The sequence below is a fragment of the Camelus dromedarius genome, chromosome 6, assembly GCF_036321535.1.
Source record: "Camelus dromedarius isolate mCamDro1 chromosome 6, mCamDro1.pat, whole genome shotgun sequence".
Taxonomy (NCBI): Eukaryota; Metazoa; Chordata; class Mammalia; order Artiodactyla; family Camelidae; genus Camelus; species Camelus dromedarius.
In genome coordinates, this window is record NC_087441.1 from 34,435,436 (window position 1) to 34,455,888 (window position 20,453).

Consider the following 20,453-nt stretch of genomic DNA (forward strand, 5'->3'; position numbering starts at 1 on the left):
GGAGTCACAGCATCCTTTTTTGGTTCCCTGCAAATGTCTTAGCCTAATGTATATGCTTATTAAGTGGAAACAAATGCCTGCATTTATTGAGAAGTCACTCCCTCAAATTTTGTTTCTAAGCCTTTCCTTATAATGATGGTAGGGTTGTAGTCCCAGCTGTGGAAGTGGGGTAAAAGTAATGTTGATGGTTATGATGACTATTATGAGGATTATTCTAAGAATAACTACAATTAGCCTTTTCATTTACGTGAAATTTTTTTGTAAAAAGTGTCAAAAGAAGTTTGAAAATTGGAGTCTTTTTTTTTTAATTTGGAAATATAATTTAGAAGTAGATAGTAAAATTGAAAATATTTACATATGTATGTTAGAATATGATTAATCAAAAATTTCTATCTTGATGTATGATTCTTTATTTATTATAGACAATGTAGCTCATATTTAAAAAACATGAAATATGTTGTTAAGCTATGATTTTGGCAAAAATATTTGGATTGTTAGGGATATTTTTTTCTCTTTAGTATTCAGTTATTTGCTACACATCTGTATAATTTCTGGTTGGTCTTCAGTTGTTCTTAATTGTAACATGATGTATTTGCTTCAGATGACCTCTGAGTTTCCTCTAGAGAGAACTTTCTATGGGCCAAGGGTTGTCGATATAATCATATATGCCTGCTCTCCATTGAGGGGGGCTTTCTAGCCATGCAAAGGCAGCAACTTTACAGGAGAAAAATGAAAGAGCTACAAACATTTTAAATGTTCACTTTGTACGTAAAAATACCATAACAAGAAAAAGTACACAGTTAAAGGAAAACATTGCAGCGTAAGGTCAGATAAAGTGGTGCTATTCTGTGTGTGTGTGCTTATTCATAAACACGCACGCATATATATAAGTATATACACATGTAAACTCATGTATATATGTACATACACATATACATATATAAGATACATACATATAGATTATGCATATATGCATATGTGTACACAATTTTATGAACCATGAAAAAGAGGTTTACAGAAAAATGAATGAAAAATTTCACAGGATAAGAAATATACATGAAAAATTAACACAAAAAAGCTGATCTCTGGTAATCAAAGAATTGCAAATGAAGTAGAATTTTCCTCCTATGTGACTGCACATATTTTGAACACTGGCAATACCCAGGATTGTCAAGGATAAGGAAAGAGAATGCTGGCATAGACAATTTTTAAAAATAGACTAATTTTCAAACAAATACATGGAGCGGGAGGATATAGCTTAGTGGTAGAGCACATGCTTATCGTGCACGAGGTCCTGGGTTCAATCCCCAGTAGCTCCATTAAAAAAATTAATTAATCAATTAAATAAATAAACCTAATTACCTCCCCCCCAAAAGAAACATGCAGACAAATATATACATATATTCTCAAAAGATCCAGAAATGATTATATTATTTGTCCCAGAAATTCTATATTTAGGAAATTCTCCTAATGGAAAAAATCATTAATGTGTGCTGAGAAACCTTCTGCCATGTCCCAGGGTAGAAAGCTGTTTGCCTAAATTATGCATAGCCACGGAATGACTTGTCATGCAGCCACTTAAGTGGTATTTTATGGAATACGTATGCCAAAAAAAAGTTTATTATATATTGCCTAGTAAAAAGACAGAACGGATAATGTGATCATGACTTGTCAGAAACAAATAAATCATATTTATATATTTATATTGCATGTCCAGAAAAGTAGGTATAAATATAACAATATGTCCACAGTTGTTTTGGGGTGGTGAGATTACAAATAAGTATCTATTGTAAATCAGCTGTAGTTCAATTAAGAAAAACAAACAATTATCTATTTATTTTGCTAATTTAAAATATTTTTTTGAGTTTTCACTCATGAATATACAGACTTTTGAAAGCAGAAATAAAAAAGTTTCTGGGTATAATGAGATTTTTCCAACATTAATCTCTTTGATCTTCTGGGCCCCTTTCACAAATAAAAATGAATGGCCTCAATAGAGGGTCAACTATGCTGTTAAACCAGGATATCCAAGAGGAATTTCATCCATTTGAACTATTTTATCACTGATTTTGTTTCTCTCCCAGAGGAGATATTTTCGCTTCCATTTAGAACTGACGTAAGAGCCTAAATAAAAGAAAGAGGTGCTAAAAAGCAACTTGACCAAAAAAGCCATTGCCCTTGATGGTAGTGGATATAGAAGGTGGTAAGGAAGATGTAAAAATGATTGAAGGGGATGACAAAGTTTGTGGCCTGGATGGCAGTATTTATGGAACTTGGGAGAGGAAGAATGCTGATTACGAGGGCCTGTGGGTATCAGGATGGAGGGTAAACACTGAGGAAGTGAAAATGTGGTAGTGGGTGGGGAGGTATATGCCACTGAAGAGGTGTATTCTGCTATAGAAAATGCTGTCAACAAGCTACGTACACTTATATAGTCTGGGTTTTGTGTTTTTCTTTTTTTGTCATCAATGTTTGATGTGAAATTCTAAATTGTAATTCTCCTTTCTCCATGTTTGATTAGGAAATGCATCTACTACCACAACTGTGATAGACAGCAAAAATGGATCTGTGCCCAAATCCCCTGGAAAAGTGCTGAAGAGGACAGTCACTGAAGACATAGTGACGACATTCAGCTCCCCAGCAGCCTGGCTTCTGGTCATTGCTCTGATCATCACATGGTCGGCTGTGGCTGTTGTTATGTTTGACTTAGTGGATTACAAAAACTTGTCAGGTAAGATCCATGATATTTGATTTTAAATGAAAAGAAACGATATTCCCCTCGGTTCTGGCTTTGTTTCTCGCCCTGCAAATAAGCAAAGCATCCTGCAAACATGCTCGAGGGTCACTACTGAAGTCCAGCTTCCACCTTCATCTTTCCCACCCTTCTTTGCTTGTCATCCTTGTTGAATTCGATTGCAACCGATTTCCTTATTTGAAGAGACGAACAAAAGCTGAATGTTATAGTTTCATGAAGATAATGATTCCAAAGCTTGGTGGATACTTGGTTTGGGAATAGGGACTTTATCAACCATTAATAAAGAATAATTTGTAGGTTTTACATTTGGCAGTATAAAACCAAACCAAACCAAACCAAGTGAAATACTCCTGGACAAATGGAAAGTTGTGTTAAGTATTTTTAAGTCCCTCTACCATCTGGCTCCAAAATTCCTTCCCATTCTTGTTGCCCTTCCATTAAAACATCCTATTTTGAATTCCTGAAAATAAGGGGTGTTAAAAAGATTTTCCAAGAATTGTAATAAGATACTACATCTTAAGTAGCCATGTTTTTCTTATGGATTTTGAGTAAAATAGGAGTAACATCAGTGAGGAAATTTAGATTTTCATTATGGCCTATTTAATCTTTCAGTATGTCATTCATCTCTTTGTTCAAGGTCTTTTTGTATTTTTAAAATTATATTTGTCTATTTCCACATCTGACATGCTCTACTGACTGTGAGTTCCTCGAAGTAAAGAATCAGTCAGGTGCTCAATAACTATTAAATTAATAGATGAATGAGTTTATACTTATGACTTTGTATCACAAGCAAAAACATTTTATTAACCTCTTAATGTGCTCCATAGTTGCAGTGCACACCCACCCCTCGATTCCCTTGTTCCTTCTTCAGTAGGAGCAGAATCAGTAGGACCCAGAAATGATAAATACTGTGAGTTGCATTCTCTATCCTGAAGGATCCTCTATTCTCATTATGCCATTTTACTCCTTCAACAATTACTCATCAAGTATCTACTATATGTGCCAGGAAATGGCTGTGTTAAAAGAAATGCAAGTATAGATAGCCCAATGTCATAAAACTGTATAATTTGGGTTTATTGACATGGAGATGTGATTGAGATGACTCTGCCCTGTGTACCGTTGCTAGCTGGCTAGCTGGGCTGAAGTGAGCATCACCTAACAGGTAGAGATAAGTCCCATGATGTCATTCAAAGCAAAAGGGCTATTTATCCAGAACCTTAAACCTCTGCTTTAAATAGGCAATAGTTTTGGTTTATTGTGTAATGCAGGCTCTTAAAACACAATTGAAATGCCTATAATATAAAATATGACTCCAAACTTTAAGTGAAAAGCAGTTGATTGCATTACTCTAGGGGATTTCATTTCCCTTGAGCCTGTGTTGACTCTGACATTTCATCTGTTCTTTTCTTTTTTAGAACTTCATTCATTTAGATTTTAGAACCAAATATGGTCATAAAATATAGTTCTTCGATATTTACAGTAAATATATTTTAAGAATTGCAAGTAAATCTAATATTTGTATAGTTAATAATTTAATAAGTGCACTACAGAAATTACTGTTGAATGTGTTCTTGATTATTTTATAAAATGAGCCGCTACCTATAATTAGACTTTCAGACTAGATTACTTAAATGTGAGACACGCAATCCACGGTAGAACTACCTTGGACCACTGGAATTAGGTGCTATGGATAATGTTTACATGACTGGCATTTTGTCTGATAAGGAAAAACATAACCTCTGTGTTACTACTACTTCATTTCTTTCAAGAAGTGCTTGTCAAGTCCATCTTCTTTGTCAAGACCTCTCCTCCAGTTCTCTATTTTTATTAATGAACTCACCATCTATCCATTCCCTGCAGAGAAACCTGCAAGTCATCTTTTAAATCTGCTGGGCACCTGATCAGTTACCATACTCTGCCAGCCAACCCACAATATGTCTCATAAATTTTCTTTTATTACCACGATCTCCATTACTACACTTCAGACCTTCATTCTCTTTTGAGGAGACTAATGCAGTTTCTTCTTGTCTCTCTCATTCAGTCTCTCCTCTTTAACAGTGCTCCCAGGGTATCTTCTTAAAACACAAATTTCATTGGTTATTTTTGCCAAGTACAAATTCCTTGGCACATAATTCAAATCCCCAGCTTTGTTCTTTATTTTCATCTTGTAGTTCAGCTCATGCAGCCCATTTTCCAGCCACACTTCCTCCTGCTCCTCCCTGTTTTCTTTCCCTAGGAAAATATATACTCTCATTCCTCCCTGTCTCGGCTCATTCTGCCCTTCCCCCACCCTCCTGTCCAGTATAGCATGAAGTATAGTAAAGCAGTAAAGAACATGAACACTGGTGCTGGATTTCCATGCTATTAAATGCAGATCTTACCACTTTCTAGCTGTTGTGATACCGGGAAAGTCACGTAGCCTCTCTTTGCTTCAGTTTCATATCTATACAGTGGGGATAATAATATTACCTTTGTAATAAGATTGTTAAGAGAATTATATAAGTGAATATGTTTGAAGTATTTAGAACAGAACTGTATAAATTTTAATATCACTAGTAAGAGATGCATTCCTCAATTTTCTTGGGTGAATTCATCCCTTTTTTTGTGAAACATGCCTAGACTTCCTAAGAAAAATTCACTGTGCCATTCTTCATTCCCTTAGTGTCTTCTGGGCACTTGTGTTATCAGCAGTTAACACATTATATTATAAGTATCTGTTTACTTGTCCATCTCGCTCAAAAATATGAATTTTTTCAAGAAAGAAATTCTAGTATTCATCTGTCCTTTATTTCACCTGTCCTTAATTTCTTACTAAGTATAATGTCCAAACACTTTTCATACAATACTACGGTCTATCTGTCTGAGTTTGATCAGTGTAGAGTGACCATGAGTGATGGAAGACAGGGACTTTATTTCATATGGCTTATCCGCCCAAGGGAGCTGATTAAGCAGTCTAGGTGAGGCTATTGTCATTTCTCTGGCACAGGGTCAGCAGTCAGCACAGTCGAAGTTGGTGTAGAGTAGAAAAAATATCTTTCTCCTCTTTCTTTCTAAATTCTTGGCTGGGGCCTCTCTAACAAAAGACAAATTAATGTGAGAAAAGCATTTGGATTTATTTAGTATAAGTTTTATGTGACACAGGAGCACTCATAAGGAAATGAAGACCTTAAGAAGCGGTTAAACCTGACTATTTAATGCTAGGTTTGATGAAAAGTGGGAAGTGGTGAAAAAATGTGACAGGATGAAAAAAAAAAGGTCTGAGCTAAGTGTAGTAAATTGGGGGACAGAGTAAGCCCTGTTCATTCAGAGTCCTCTGGGCATTTGGAGATGAGAACATTTCTTTCCTCCAGGCATAGGGAGGGCTCCTGACCTGCTTCAAGGGAAGGCCCGAAAGTTCTTCTTGCACCTGCTATTTCTCTGGTTCTTTCAATTGAAAATATTCAAGGTGCCATATTTTGAGGTAGCATGTCCTGAACCCCATCACTGAAAAGGGCAGATGGAAACAGAACAGAGGTGACTGAGGACAAACTGGAACCCTCATTTGACTCTCACCACCTCAAATTACATTGGTGTGGATGAGCTTGCAGGATAAGCGGGTGCCTTCTACCTCGGGAGCACAAACACATGGGACCAGGGTTTGGAGATGCTGAAGGAGGAGGCAGAGTGGGAACTGGCAGAGATGCTGCCAGCTGCTGTCACAGGTCAAGGTCAGCCAGCCTATCTGTGAGAATGTGCCTGAGAGGTGACAGCACCTGCCCTTCACCAACTTTCAGAGAATAAACAACGGCTGTTCTTTTTTTTTTTTTTGCCTTCCAAAGCTTGTGCACATTTCTCTTGTACCCAACTGTTAACCTGAACCATACATGTAAGGGAATTCTGGGAAATGTAGTTCCAGTTTAGCGATTTGACAGCACACAGAGCCACCCCATAGGGTGACCATATAATTTATCATCCAAAACAGGACACTTGTGAGAGTGAAATGGAGAGCTAATAATAGTTACCTCAGGACAACAGGCACAAACCAAGGCATCTGATTACTCGGATATTATCCACCCTGCCTTAGTTTTCTCCTGGAAGATGAATGTCTTCAGAAAATCCAAGCTGGGGTCGAGGGGAAGTCACTGTTGCTTTCTTAGTAACTGAGTTTAGGGGGACACAAAGGCTGCTAGCAGCCTTGCCCCCAAGCTTCCACAGTCAGCCAGGAAGTACTTCCAGAAAGCAGAGGGGTGCCCTGACAATTTAATAACTCTTTCAGGATCAGAATTCGTGGTCTTTGGTTGGCATTCCCTACAAACTTCTTTGCCTTATTTACAAAGAGGCAACTTTCTCTCCAAACAATAAATGCAAACAAATAGAATTTCTGAAGAAATGGCTACAAACTTAGGCATTAGTGGGTGTTAAGGATTTTCCCCTAGGTCAGAATGTACAGGTACAAACTGTAGTAATTTGTGGCTTTTCTTATGTTAAGAACAAGAGTCATAACTGTTTAGCACCCTCATCCATAAGAAGGAAAAATCATTGTATGGCTGTCCCAGGGGGTCTGAAAATAGATTTGGTAACTTTTGCAGGCATTTCACAAAATATACTTATTTCAAAACAATTTTGTAGGAATTAAAAAAGATAATCTATGCAAAACAAACCTGCTTGGCACATAGGAGGCACTCATTAAATGTAACTTGAATTTGAATCTTATTACCAGGAAGTAAGATCAGTAATCTGAGAAGAGAGCCAGCAAGGACATGATGGTAGGAAGCATCAATTTCTTATGAAAGTCTTGCAGACATCTCCTGATGCGCCTTTTAAATAGATTTTCTAATGAGGTGTGCCATTTATCTACTGCTCTTGAAAATTAATTTCCCTGATTTTTTTTCCCTTGGCACTTAGCCCAGTTAAGCAGGTGCACTGTTTGTCAGGCCCTGAGTTTAGAGGAGTAAAGTGATTCAGGGAATACCCAAAGTCAATCAGAAAATATAAATTTAACATTTGATAGTTATATATATATGTGTGTGTGTAGAGCTGTCTGTATGACTGCATATATATGTATATGTTATTACTATTTCAGGAGACTTGGAAGACTGAGACGCTAAATGCAACATTTTGGACTTTATCAGTTTTCATGCGTACTGAGTTTTCAAGAATAGTTGACATTTTGTGTGCTTCTTATGCTGATTCAAGTCTTATCTCAAATCCCACATTTTCTGTTCAATGTCCCAGACCTATTCGGTCCTCTTGGCCACTACATTTAAAGGATGCATTTCATTACTTGACTCCAGTCTACTTATAAATACCTCAAGGAAGCAGAAGTTTTTATAGTCCAATGAGTCCCAGATCTTGATCAAAGTTTGTTGATTCATCATGAAATGAGGAAAAAGGTAAAGAAAAATGTACTCAATTTTGAGGGGAGAGTGTAGCTGAAGTAACACGTAGGAGGTCCTGGGTTCAATCCCTAGTGCCTCCTTTAAAAATAAATAAATAAATAAACCTAATTACTTCCCCCCACCAAAAAAAAAAAAAAAAAAAAAGAGGAAAAACAAAAATGTATTCACTTTAAAGAGGTGTCTTTAGTTCTACTGATCCCACAGTTTTGGTCTCAAAATTCTCTTTGAAATGATGGTACTGACAGGGATTCTTTCTGTCATAGTTTTTAAATGACATTTTTTTTACAAAATAAAAAGTTGGCTGTTCGATAATGAGCCCCAGGTTTTTGCTGGTGGTGGATTTCAAGGTAAAAAATTCCCAAAGTTTGATGCCAATGCTCTTTACCACTCACTTAAACCTTAGCAAATGAGACTTTATATTTATGAATGTGTCTAGATGGATACAATTAAGACCATACTGTATGTTAGCAGCCCACTTTCTGATGGCCCAGCTACGACACCTCTTTTAGTGCTGCGCTTAAATTCAGTTCCTTAGAGGAACCTTTCTGAACTTTCAACGTAAAGCAAGTCACTCTATCATAGTTCCGCATTATATTATTTACTCTTTACTCATAGGACTTACACGTTGTATATATTTAATCTGGTATGGTTATTGATTTAATCCCTCTGTTCTCCACTGATCTGTTACGTTTCTAAGGAAAATGGCTTTGTTTATTTTTTTTTACTTGATTTTTTCAGTGGTTAGGAGTGTTTATTTAGCACTGTGAGCGCACTTGAATGAATGTTGAAGTGAAAGGATGAATAAATAAGTAAAAAAACAAAGGAAGAGGTGGTGATGTATCTTAAACTCTGAATGCTAAGTAATGAACATAGTATTTCTTTATAGTTTGCAATGATTTTGATAGTGTTAGGTTTCACTTTTTAAATCTCTGTTTCCCTGATTGGATTTTAAGCATCCCAAAGGTAAGGACTGTGTTATTTATCTCAGTATTCTTGTTAACCTACTTACTGTCTGACACATGTTGTTAAATACAATTTGTATGATCTTAACAGAAGTTATTTGCTAAGCACATATAGCAAGCAAATAAGCAAAAAAATATAACAATAATAACAAAAGAACACATGGACTTGGAGACCAGAATAAGTAGCTGAATGCAGGCTCTGGGAGCTAGAGTACTGAGTTAGAGTTCTGACTTCTGTGTAAGCTTGGGAAAATTACTCCTCTGTGCCTGCTTCATTCTCTGAAGGGAATACTAGTGTCTGCTTCATATGGTTCTGTGAGCAGTGGATGTTAATATACATGAAATACTTGTAATTTTGAATGGCAAATAGTAATTGTTAGATTAAATTGTAGTTAGTATTATTTTAATTTTTTCTTCATGACTTTAGCATATTTCAATGTTTCAAAAAGATGAATAGGCATATTTCAAAAAGATGAATTGACTACATGATTTCCAATTTTAAATATCACTTAAATATACATAGATTCTACCAATTATACAATAGAAATCCAATGATTAAATTATTCTTTTTTTTTTTTTTAACATTGAGGAGATGTTCTAGCCATTTTGAAATGGTTTGTTATTCTTTTATGATACAGTAAGCACAAAATTCATGGCCCTGCATGCTACATTTTAATATGGTGAAAAGAACTTCAAAATTATGTCTTCCACTAACACTGAGCAATAGAATAGCTAAAAAGAATATATAATACAGTCAAGAGTTTCCAAAACCAAATCTTGAGTTGATGAAATGCACGGTTATTAAATAATTAGTCAGGATATGCTAATTATTATATTAACCCCAAAATTAATCTCTCTCTTCTCCACTGGCCTGCTAAGTTTGTAACATAATGATCCAAGTAAGTCATCTAATTGGAGTACTGTTATATTTTGACTGTTCTCAAAAAGTAGCAGTTGAGAAACACCAAAGGACAACTTAGAGATATATCTTGAAACAATTAAATATTGAAATAATCAGACCATTTTAACTAAAGATGCTTGTGTTCAGTTTCATTAGGGTTCCATACAAGAACACATCTCTAAAATACTGACGTTAGTTAATAGATAAAGATGAGTATGGGAAATTTTCAGCTGAGAAAATGTTAAAAATCAGAAGGAAAATGCCCATGCCTCAGATGTTGCATGGCAAGGATTGGAGCTACACTGTGACTATTCACATGTAGATTAGAAAAGTGATAGTCATTTCCTTGTGCAGTCGATAAAACAACTAGCTCACTGAAACTGCTTTTAAATCAGGATCCTAGTTTTTTCTTTGGTTTAAACACATCTAAATAGCTAACATCTGCAAGTATTTTCATTTTTCAAAGTTGGAATTCAAATGGGTTTTATCTTTTAGAGTCTGATGTACGTCAAGAGCTTTGTGTTCACTCTGGAGAAGCCTGATAATTGTCATCTAATATGGGTAGCATCCAGAGATCTGAGGGAGGAGAGAGAGGAAGAGGATGATGAGAGAAATGGAGAGAGGAAGGGAGGGAAAGGGAAAATGACAGTGGTTTGGGAGTATGTGTTTATCTGGAATGTTAAATGAGAAACTGAGGCATATTCAGAATTTTAAGAATATGAGCAAAAATTAATTTGTATTGGGCAGCACCAAACCCAAAGAGGTCAGAAACACTCCACTGGCAGGAGCCGGGGAAAGACTTTTATAGAGAAGAGGTGGAAACAAAGCAAGGAAATAATTTGATTGGTTACAGCCTGAGGGTTTGCCTTACGTGGGAAAGGCTTAGTTGGCTCTTAGTGACTGGTTGTGCGTAGGTCTGATTTCTTAACCTTGAGACCCTTAAAGGCTTAGATTTTGTTTGCTTACAAAGGCTACTAAGGCGTTAAAACCACCTCAGTGTAATGGTTTCCATGTTTAATTAATTTCAATGGAAAGTACAAGTATTGCTTCAGGAAGATCTTGCCCTCTAAAGGGGCTTCTTATTACTCTTAAAGAAATGTGTGTGTCTGGGTGTGTATGAGAGGAAAGAGCCTCAGGAAGGTATGTTTTCAATGTTGCTACATTTAAATGTTGCTGGATTTAAATGGCATCTCTTTCGTGTATCTTCACAATCTCCCTTCTATTCCCTCCTTCCTTTCTAGCTATGTTTATGTGTTTTCTAACTTGGAAAAACCAACAAACTTCCCTCACCTCCCTATATCCCTGCTTAGCTACAAGCCTTTCTGTTTCTGTCCCTCTAGCCAAGCGCCTCAACTAAGAGATGATCTGACACTGTGATTCTGCTGAAATGTCTCAAATACACGCTTAACTTCTTAATGAAAAATTGAACAAATGAACAAAAGATCAAATCGCGTATTTAACATTTTCATCTTGGTTAAACCTTGCAGCACTAGAATTGTTGACTGGCACTTCCTTATTAAAACCCTATCGTCTTATGACTTTCATAACTCTTTTTTTGCACCATTAGCTTCTTGCCCCTGTTAGACAGTATCACCTTATTTCATTGCTTCAGCTGCGATGACTTTGTGTTGCCCATACAAGTGATGAGTAAGCTGCCATCATATTTAGCCTGCATATCTTTAATATATAGCTCTGAATCTAATAACAAGATTACCCTTCTCTAAAATGGCTAGATAGTTAGATTTAAAGGCTAAGAGCAGTGACACGGTTCTTAACAATTAAAGTGTGTAAGATAAGTTTTAAGAAAACGCATTCCTCCCACCATGAGATTCAGTAAGCTATTTTTATTGTGAAAAAAAAATCAGCTCATCAGCATTTTTATTTTCCCCTTAATTGACCTACTTGCCCAGAATTTTGCTTATAACTGACCTTCACACATAATGACTTCCCAGTCCACATCTTTAACCCTAATCCCTCTCCAGTTTTTCTAATTGCACGGAGATAGATGTTCAGTTGGAGTATCAAACTCAAAATTCCTAACTGAGTAACGGAACTGGTTCTATTTCTTTCCAGGCCTGCCTCCTGGATTCCAAATCTAGTTTATTTTCCAATTTCTTAAGTCAGAAACATAGGATTCCTTACAAGCTTATTTTAACTCTTTCCCCACTACCCATGAACATATAGTGATCAGAAAGGACTCATTAGACTTTGTAAACATCTCCTGATTCTGTTCTGTACTCTGCCTTGTCTCCAGAACACCTGTCTTGGTTTCCCCCTCAATTGTTGTAGTAGCCATATATTTTTTTCTTTGCTTCTAGTCTTGCCTCTGCCTCCTTTCTCATTCTGAGGCCAGATCACCACAAATTGTAAATCTTATTTTATTATTTCTATGTTTAAATGTTTAGATGTTTTCCTTCAAATATAAATATGTATATGAAGTAAATGTATGAAATAATGAAAAGATAAACCAAAATTAACAAAATTAGGTAGCTTTCAAAAGAAGAGCATAGTATAGCAACAGAACTTTTCTAAATGTGTGCTCTTAAAGGGTTTTGACTTATGGAACTTGTAAATTTTTTTTATAATTAAAAACATTTTAAATAAATAAAAGTCATCACTAAAAATTGAAAACACACTGAAGCAAATGAACCTAACTCCATATCAAGTTATTTGTATAGCCAGAGATAATAATTCCTTCAAATAACTTTAAAATATCCAATTCTGACTGTCCTTACTTTGGGCATTTTTTGAGCTTCGGGCAAGAAAATATCAGACCAGTGATTATAGAACAGACATGCATACTGAAGTACTTACGGATCTGGGATTAAGAATTTAAGTCTATATGATTTGCTTTCAAATATTTAGCAAATTAGAGAAAAAGAAAAGATAAATGTGGATAAAGGAGAAGTAGAAACAAGGTTGGTAAAACGTTGATAATATTGGAGCTAGGTGTGGTGGATTTGTATTGTATCCCCTCTGCTAAAATAGAATTCTGCATTTTCCAGAATTCCCTCCTCTGAGTAGTTGTGGGTTTGTGTGAGCCAGCAGAATCACTGTGTGTGACATTTGCAAGCCAGAGGCACGCAGGACCAAGAAGATCGTTGCAGGGAAGTAGGCGCAGGTGGGCACACCTGTTGTCACTGATCCCTTGGCTCACCTTGGGGGCATGGGACAGCAGCTGCTCCTGCAGCAACGCCAGCTCCTGCCAGGCCTCCTTTGGCTTCTGCCACTCCTGGCCTGGGTGCATATTTAGCTCCTTGAGAAGGGCAACGGCTTCCTCTCTTTGAGGAGGGAGGTTTGGAGGTCATGGGACCCATACCATTCCAATGTGCTCTCCCATCCCTCACAGGCTCCGGATTTCATAGCTCTCCTTACTTTTACTTTACTTTATTTTTCCTTCCCAAGTGCTTCTTATTCTGCCCTCAGGCCCCAACATTACATGCATAAGTAAAAATCTTTCATAGTTTGGTTAATATTAGAAGTACCATGGGAATTTCATGAATCCAACTTTTTATTTTACCATATTCTGAGGATTGTTCATTGAGGATGAGGATAACAGGTTATAGTGAATTTCAACTTTTGTATATGGTCTATGTTAAAAATCTAGTTGAAGGAATATCTATTCAGTGACAATTGGTTTTGAAGTTAAATCATATTTGTAATTCAGGGCAGGTGATTACACACAACTTTTAAAAGAACTTTTTATATTTTAAATTACAGTATCTATCATTGAGCAGGCTAATATCATGATACACACTCATTTGTAAAAGAAGGCATTTAAATATTTCAAAATGAGGTTTTATCATCCTTTTCTCTGTAGAAACATCTGAAAGGTGCTCTATAGAAGCATCTCACAAATTATTCATGACTTAATTACCAGGTCTAAAATGAACTGACCTAATATTTATGTTTCTTGCTAAATCACAAAGTGTAAATTCAACAAATACAAAAAATCATTTTAATCTACATATTCAGTTCCAAAGAAACATTGCAACAGAGCTTAAGTTCTATATTTTTGTCCATGTGAGAATCCTGGAAATAATATCATATACTGCATACAAAATTATTTAATGCAAAGCAGCTGCACTTAATTTCCGTTGGCCTCCACTCCATTTTCATATTATTTTTACCTTTGCTGCTCCCAAATCCCTATCAGTTAGCCAGGTCCACTCCTATTAACTCTTTACTATAAATCATTTTAAAGGGCTACTCTACGTGGATTTAAAAGAGGATATTAAAAATGAGCCTCTCAAAATGTTTCTTAGGTGGAAAGGCTATATTTAGAAAAGCTATTTTGGGGCCACAATTTATCACCATTCTGGTTATGACAAAATTGGCTTATCAGACACCAAAGTATTAGGTGTTGTCTCTGGAACTGAAGAAATCTTACAAAAATATAGCTATCTTCCATGAATTTCTCAAGAGAAAATCATGGGAAGATTTTGTAATTCCAATTAGTGTGCCTTTTACAAACTTTTATTGGCAGGATGTAAATACACCTTAGAAGTTAAATATGGAGGAATAATGTTGCTGCAGCAAACATTTCTAGAATTCTTAACTTCCTTGGATGTGTTACTTCCTATTTCATTTCTATTGGCATTACCTTCAATTTGAAATAAAATCAAGAATATGAAAGCAATAAATTCGTGGGAGAAAAAAAGGCATGTAAGAGACTATAAGAGATTGAAAGAATCTCCACTGTGATAAGAGCAATTAAAGATGACAGTTCTGACATCACTGAGTTCAGCCAGGTTTGTTCAAGGTCTAACATATGAGAAATTGGAAGTTACTTCAGCCTGGACCTAAAACACTTTACAGTATGATGTCTTGAGTAAACATCACTTTGATGAAGACGTTGACCTTTATAGTAGATGTGAAAGCACCTATCTGTGTTTGTTATTTCTTTAATATCTGTGCCTAGTATTGTCAATGCTGGCCCAAAGACTCAGAGTGCTATTAAATTCACTGTGAGCGCTTTTTATTTCAAATGTGTCGTGGTTAAAAATATACGAAACTAAATCAGCCTTTTGACCTTTATCCTTAGGAAATAGTTCACTATTATAAATGATGCCAAATCTCAAGTCTAAACTGTTTAATAAGAATTTGCATTCTCTCAGTTACATTGTTGAGTACAGGAAACCTACTAACACAGTGGAGACAACCATTGTTTTCTAACACAGCATTTAGATCTTTTTATTTTTTTTGTCTTATCTTTCCTACGTGTGTGTTCTTTCTTCCCATCCTGGTGGGTGGCATGAGGATGGGGAAACACATCGGTAGCTCTGACACTGGTAATATTCTAGGGAATTCTGTTTGCCCTGAACAAAGGCTAAGTAATTTCAAACAAGTACTTCAAGCAAGAATTGTCATGTGACTCAGATCATACTAAATGATGCATAGTTTGCTAATCTTCTCCTTAACTTGATCAAAATTTCATCAACAGAAACAAAAGTATTTAATGCTTATCAGCAACAAAAAGGAGGAAAATGGTCACTTAAAATAATATTCTTAAGTCTGGAAAATCACTAGTATGTATTTTGAAACAGCATCCCTTGCATATCAGAAGTAGAAACACCTAGATAGCAGACCCATAAGTGGCAACCCTAGGTTAATTACATCACACTTAACATAAGTGCTAAATAATTATCTTGGAAGAAGAATCTATATATCTTTCATCAACTCCATACTGAGCACTACTGTGCGCAAGAAACACACATCAACATATATACAGTTGAGTTTTTCCTAACTTAGGTAGCACTTACGACACTTAAAAGCATCCTTAGCTCAGTGTAGATCCAAATATTTAGGTGTGAATATTTTCTGAGGGGTAAGGGGCAAACACTAGTTGTTTCACGAGGCCTGATGAAAGCAGTGTTTGTATTTCACAGCCGCTGACCACACTGTCTGTGAGGACATAGTGACTAAGTGATCACAGGGTAATATTTACAGCAGCCTACTTTTCTGGAGCAGTACCATACGTTTGGGTTAAATGAATCTGAAAGTTGAATTAATAATTAGCTAACATTCACTGTATCCTTTACTCTGCTTTAGCACTTTATGCCAAGGAGTTTATGTACCATGTGGTTCCGTGACGCTTAATAAGCACCGTCTAGTACAGGCAGAGACCCGTGGGCAGAAGGGTCAGAAGATGCCTGGGACCCCTGTTCTCTTGCCGTCCTGTGGAGTGGCTCAGATCGAGGCAGTCGGACCAGTCTAGAGATGTCACCTCTGAGTGGCTCTTTCCTTATTAAGGAATGCATGAGGGCAGACTTATAGTTGGGAATGGATACCATACAGTCAGAACTAAGATCCCAAACATCCAAGCGGATACTGGAAATCACACTGTGCGTCATTTCCAGCTTGGAGAGTAGGTGAGATCATACGCAGAGCCTGCCGCTGAGGGGCGGGGAAGCCACTGGTCCCGGCTAGCAAACTGGGAAGAGCCTCAGGGTCATTCAAGATTCAAAGTCAGTCCTGCTTGTTTCTCCACATTGACATTTATTCATCACCAGGCACTGTCCTTTGTGACCTGAACGTATTATCTCATGTAATACTGATGATGACCTTGTGATGTAAGGAGTATTACTCTTATTGTCATTTTGCAGTCCAGCAAAATGAAGCATAGAGTACTTTGGTTTTGTATCACACTGTAAGATACTGTCTGCCACAACTGGACACATTATAAACTGGGACATGAGAAGGCTGAATATAGAGATAACAGCATTCACCTTGGGTGCCAAATATAAGAGGCTCCAAAAAACTCAGTAATTACTATACATAATATTTTAATACAGTCTTTAACATTTAAAAATGAGTGCAAACTTCTGTGATGAACAAAATATCAAAATCTTAAAGACAGAAGCATTATCACTGAGTTTTCCTTTTGTCCCTGGCACCAATATGGCGTGGTTCAGCACTCCTTAGGAGGGCTGAACTTGAATGCTATCATTCTGAGCTGAGGGCCCATGCTTGTAAAAGGTGTTTGCTGCTGTTTCTCAGAATCTGAAAGAGAAATAAGAAAGTAAGAGTATGTAAGACTGATGGTCAAACATAATGGTGAAACCATGTACTTTACTCTTTAAGAGGAAAGCAGAGAAAATGACTAATTTAATTTCCTATGTATGTTCTCATTCAGAAATTAAGTGTCCATATAGTTTGACTTCAAAGACAGAAGACAAATAAAAAACCTATTTAACTTTAAACTTTGGCTTGCCTCTCTTGCATCTCTTGGCACTCTTATCAGTGCCAAGAATCCAATTACTGATCGTAAGGGGCCTAAAGCAGTTTCCCTGCATCCGGTGCTATATTTTTCTGTAAGATACGTAAGAGACAATTAAGAGTGACTTGAACATTAAGAAACATTTCTTATCTCATACAGCAGAAGCTCCGGAAGTAGGGTGATTATTCAAAGATCGGATAATTCAGTGCCTCAGAAAGTTCTTTAATTTTTAGCCTTTGCCTTCCTCAGTGAGTCAGCGATTGTCCTCAAGGTTATAAGATGGTATAACACAAAATATTAATACGATATGATTGTGGTAATAGAAACCAGAACAGTAATGGCAGCAGGAGTGGGTGGGTGGTTATTGAATGGAAGGGACACATGACAACTTTACGGGGCGATGGAAATGTTTTATATCTTGTTTTGGGTTTTGATAATCTGGGGGTTTACAGTTGCTGAAACTCACCAAATTGAACACTTAAAATCTGTGTATTTTATTGTTTGTCAATTATACCTGATTTTTTAAAATGGTAATTCTTTTTAAAAGATTAATGAATAAAGCAATAAAAACACCCAGAACTGAAGAAAAAAGAAAAAGAAAAAAAGACGCTATAGCTGCTCCAGGCTTTATCTTATCATGCAGAGTCCTTATTCCCTCTTATTTAAATTTCCTCTGTCTCAGTTTTCTTATTTTTAAAATAGAGATGCCTACCTCACTGGATTTTTGAAAGGAAAAGTGAGTTCATACACATCAAGTTCTTAGAATGGTATCTGGCAGGTAATAGACACCCTGTAGATGTTAGCTACTACCATTTTTATGATGATCCTCCCTGTAGTGTATGCGATTTAACTCATGGAAACACAAGGAAAGCACAATTTAAAAAGAAGACATCAATAAAAGGCTTAGTTGCATTGTATAATATTATTCCCATTGATATAATTTGAATATGATGTCTGAGAGAAGGAGTAAGAATTAACTTGAGGACTACTACCTTGTTTATGATATATCTATATCCATATCTATATTTATATGTTTTTAAAGTTGTTGTCCATATGGCTGAAAAGCAGAAGCTGGTCTCAAGCCAGCCACATTTTCTTCATGAAAATAGCCTGGATTGACTATTTTAGAACCAGGCAATATACATTTCTGCGGAGTATATATAGTACATTTAACCATAAAGATAATTAAACTGATATCTATTTTGTTGGATTTTATTGTTAAGTTCCTCAATGAACACTTAGAAGAGGAATGGTCAAATGGTCTCAATCTATTCATATCATAAAAATCCCATTTGCAATATTCTTCCATTAGATATAAAATATACTAGTGCTAAAAATGCCTTTAATGGTGCCAGTACAATCCAATTTCTTACACATAATTCTTTTAAAATTCTCAATTGCAATTATAAAATTCCATTTCATTTCCTTTCTCTAAGGTTTAATCTCACCTTTTACATTACCATATCTTGCTCACAGGAAACTCTCCAGAATGCAATGTGATAAGTTCCAAGGAGTAATGTTACACTGTCACTGAATTATGGAGGTAGGTTTACCTGAGACTAGTATTTTGTACGTTGGCATCCTTGTGATGGGCTGTGAATCCCCCTAAATAGAATGTAAAATTAAAAATTTCCCCAGAAATCCTCTCATATTACTTTCCTCTCTCTGTAGGATCTTATCCATTGGCATAAAAATGTAATATTGTTCCCACTTGAACAATATAAACAATAGAAAAACCACTACGATTCTAGTTCTTCAACTATTTCCTTATCTCTTTCATTTACTTTACGATCAAATATACTTACTGCCTCGAAATTCTTCCCATTTGGTCTTGAATGTATTTCACTGAAACTGACCTTTGAAGGTCGCCAGTAACAACCTCATCATTAAATCTAAAGGTCTATTCTCAGTCTTCATCTTTCTTGACCTATCAGCATTTGCCAGTTGATCACTTTATCCGCACTGAAATAATTTTTCTTGACTTGATATCTAGTATATTATGCTCTCTTTTTCCCCCTTGCCTCTCAGTCTCTCTCTCTGTGTCTCTCTGTCTCTCATCTTTCCTTCTCAGACTCTGCTGCTGGTCCTCCTTCTCTTTCTGACTTATCTGCCTGTCTTCAAATGTTGGAATGTTCGTGGGTCCATTGTTCTAGTGATCACATTCAGTGTCATGACTTTGAATACTTTGTAGTCACTATTGAACCTCCAAGTTTCCATCTTCAGCTAGGATTTCATTTTTCATGAATTATATTGAGCTCTACATATGTCTACACCGCCACATAGAGGTCTAATAGACAACTCGAGTTGGACAAGTGTAAAACTCAGCTGCATATATACTCTCCAGCGAACCCTGTTTCTCTCCAGTCCTCTCCATTTTGGTAAGCACATTTCTATCCTTCTAGTTTCTCACACTAGAAACCGTGAAGTTATTCGGCATCCTTCTCTTTCTCTCACATCCAACAGCCATACTGTTAAGTCTATACTATTAATTCTATCTTTCAAATACATTCAAAATCTGAAAAAAAAACTCAATCACATCTCACCACACACAGTGTTACCGCCTGTATAGAAGTCACCATTCTCTTTCTCTTGGATCATGGATCATTTCATTTGGCTCCTTACTCATCTCCCTGTTTCCAACCTGGCATTCTTTCAGTCCTCAACACGGCAAATAAAATTACATAAATCAAATCACTTCATTCCTCTGCTCAGACCTTCCAGTGACTTTCTATCTCAATCAGAGTAAAAGCCTAATTCTGGAGTATTTAACCTTTAAATAATATAATATGTTGATATAATTGTAGTCTCTTATGATATCAAAGGGAGAAGAATCCCCGAAAAGCTTAAATAGTTTTTAAAATTAAGGAAAACATAAACCTAAAATTTAATTACAGACTGGTGAAAAATCAGGTGCCACTTAGACCATATTTCTAGGTTGATAACTTCTTCAATCAGGTATTAAAGGCTACTCTTATCACTTCAGAGCAATTTTTATGTAACTAGAATGAGAATAACATGTCAAAAATCCCTATTATATCTATTTGCTTGCATTTTTATTCTTTAATCTTTCACTCCATGAGCAGTTTATATCTCCTAGGATATAAGAAAGGGAAGATTTATAGGCTTCAGTTTTTCCTAATTCTATCCACCGAAGTTACTAGAAGTTCAAATACTTTATTTTCAGATGCTGGGATGTCTAACAAAGATAAACGAATTGAATCTAGCTGGAACTTGATAT

At 36.1% G+C, this 20,453-nt stretch overlaps 1 protein-coding gene and 1 non-coding gene across 8 annotated transcripts in view; both read left to right on the forward strand.

Annotated features, from left to right (window-relative positions):
• The window catches only part of TRDN (triadin), a 306,540-nt gene that overhangs the window by 40,845 nt on the left and 245,242 nt on the right, over nt 1-20,453 (forward strand). For all 7 annotated transcript variants that reach the window (XM_064486726.1, XM_064486727.1, XM_064486728.1 and 4 more), the window contains exon 2: nt 2,522-2,731. In XM_064486726.1, the coding sequence (XP_064342796.1) occupies nt 2,522-2,731 (210 nt within the window). The remainder of the gene's footprint in view (nt 1-2,521; nt 2,732-20,453) is intronic.
• TRNAD-AUC (transfer RNA aspartic acid (anticodon AUC)) lies at nt 1,250-1,319 on the forward strand. Its single transcript has one exon. It is a non-coding gene; the product is annotated as a tRNA-Asp (tRNA).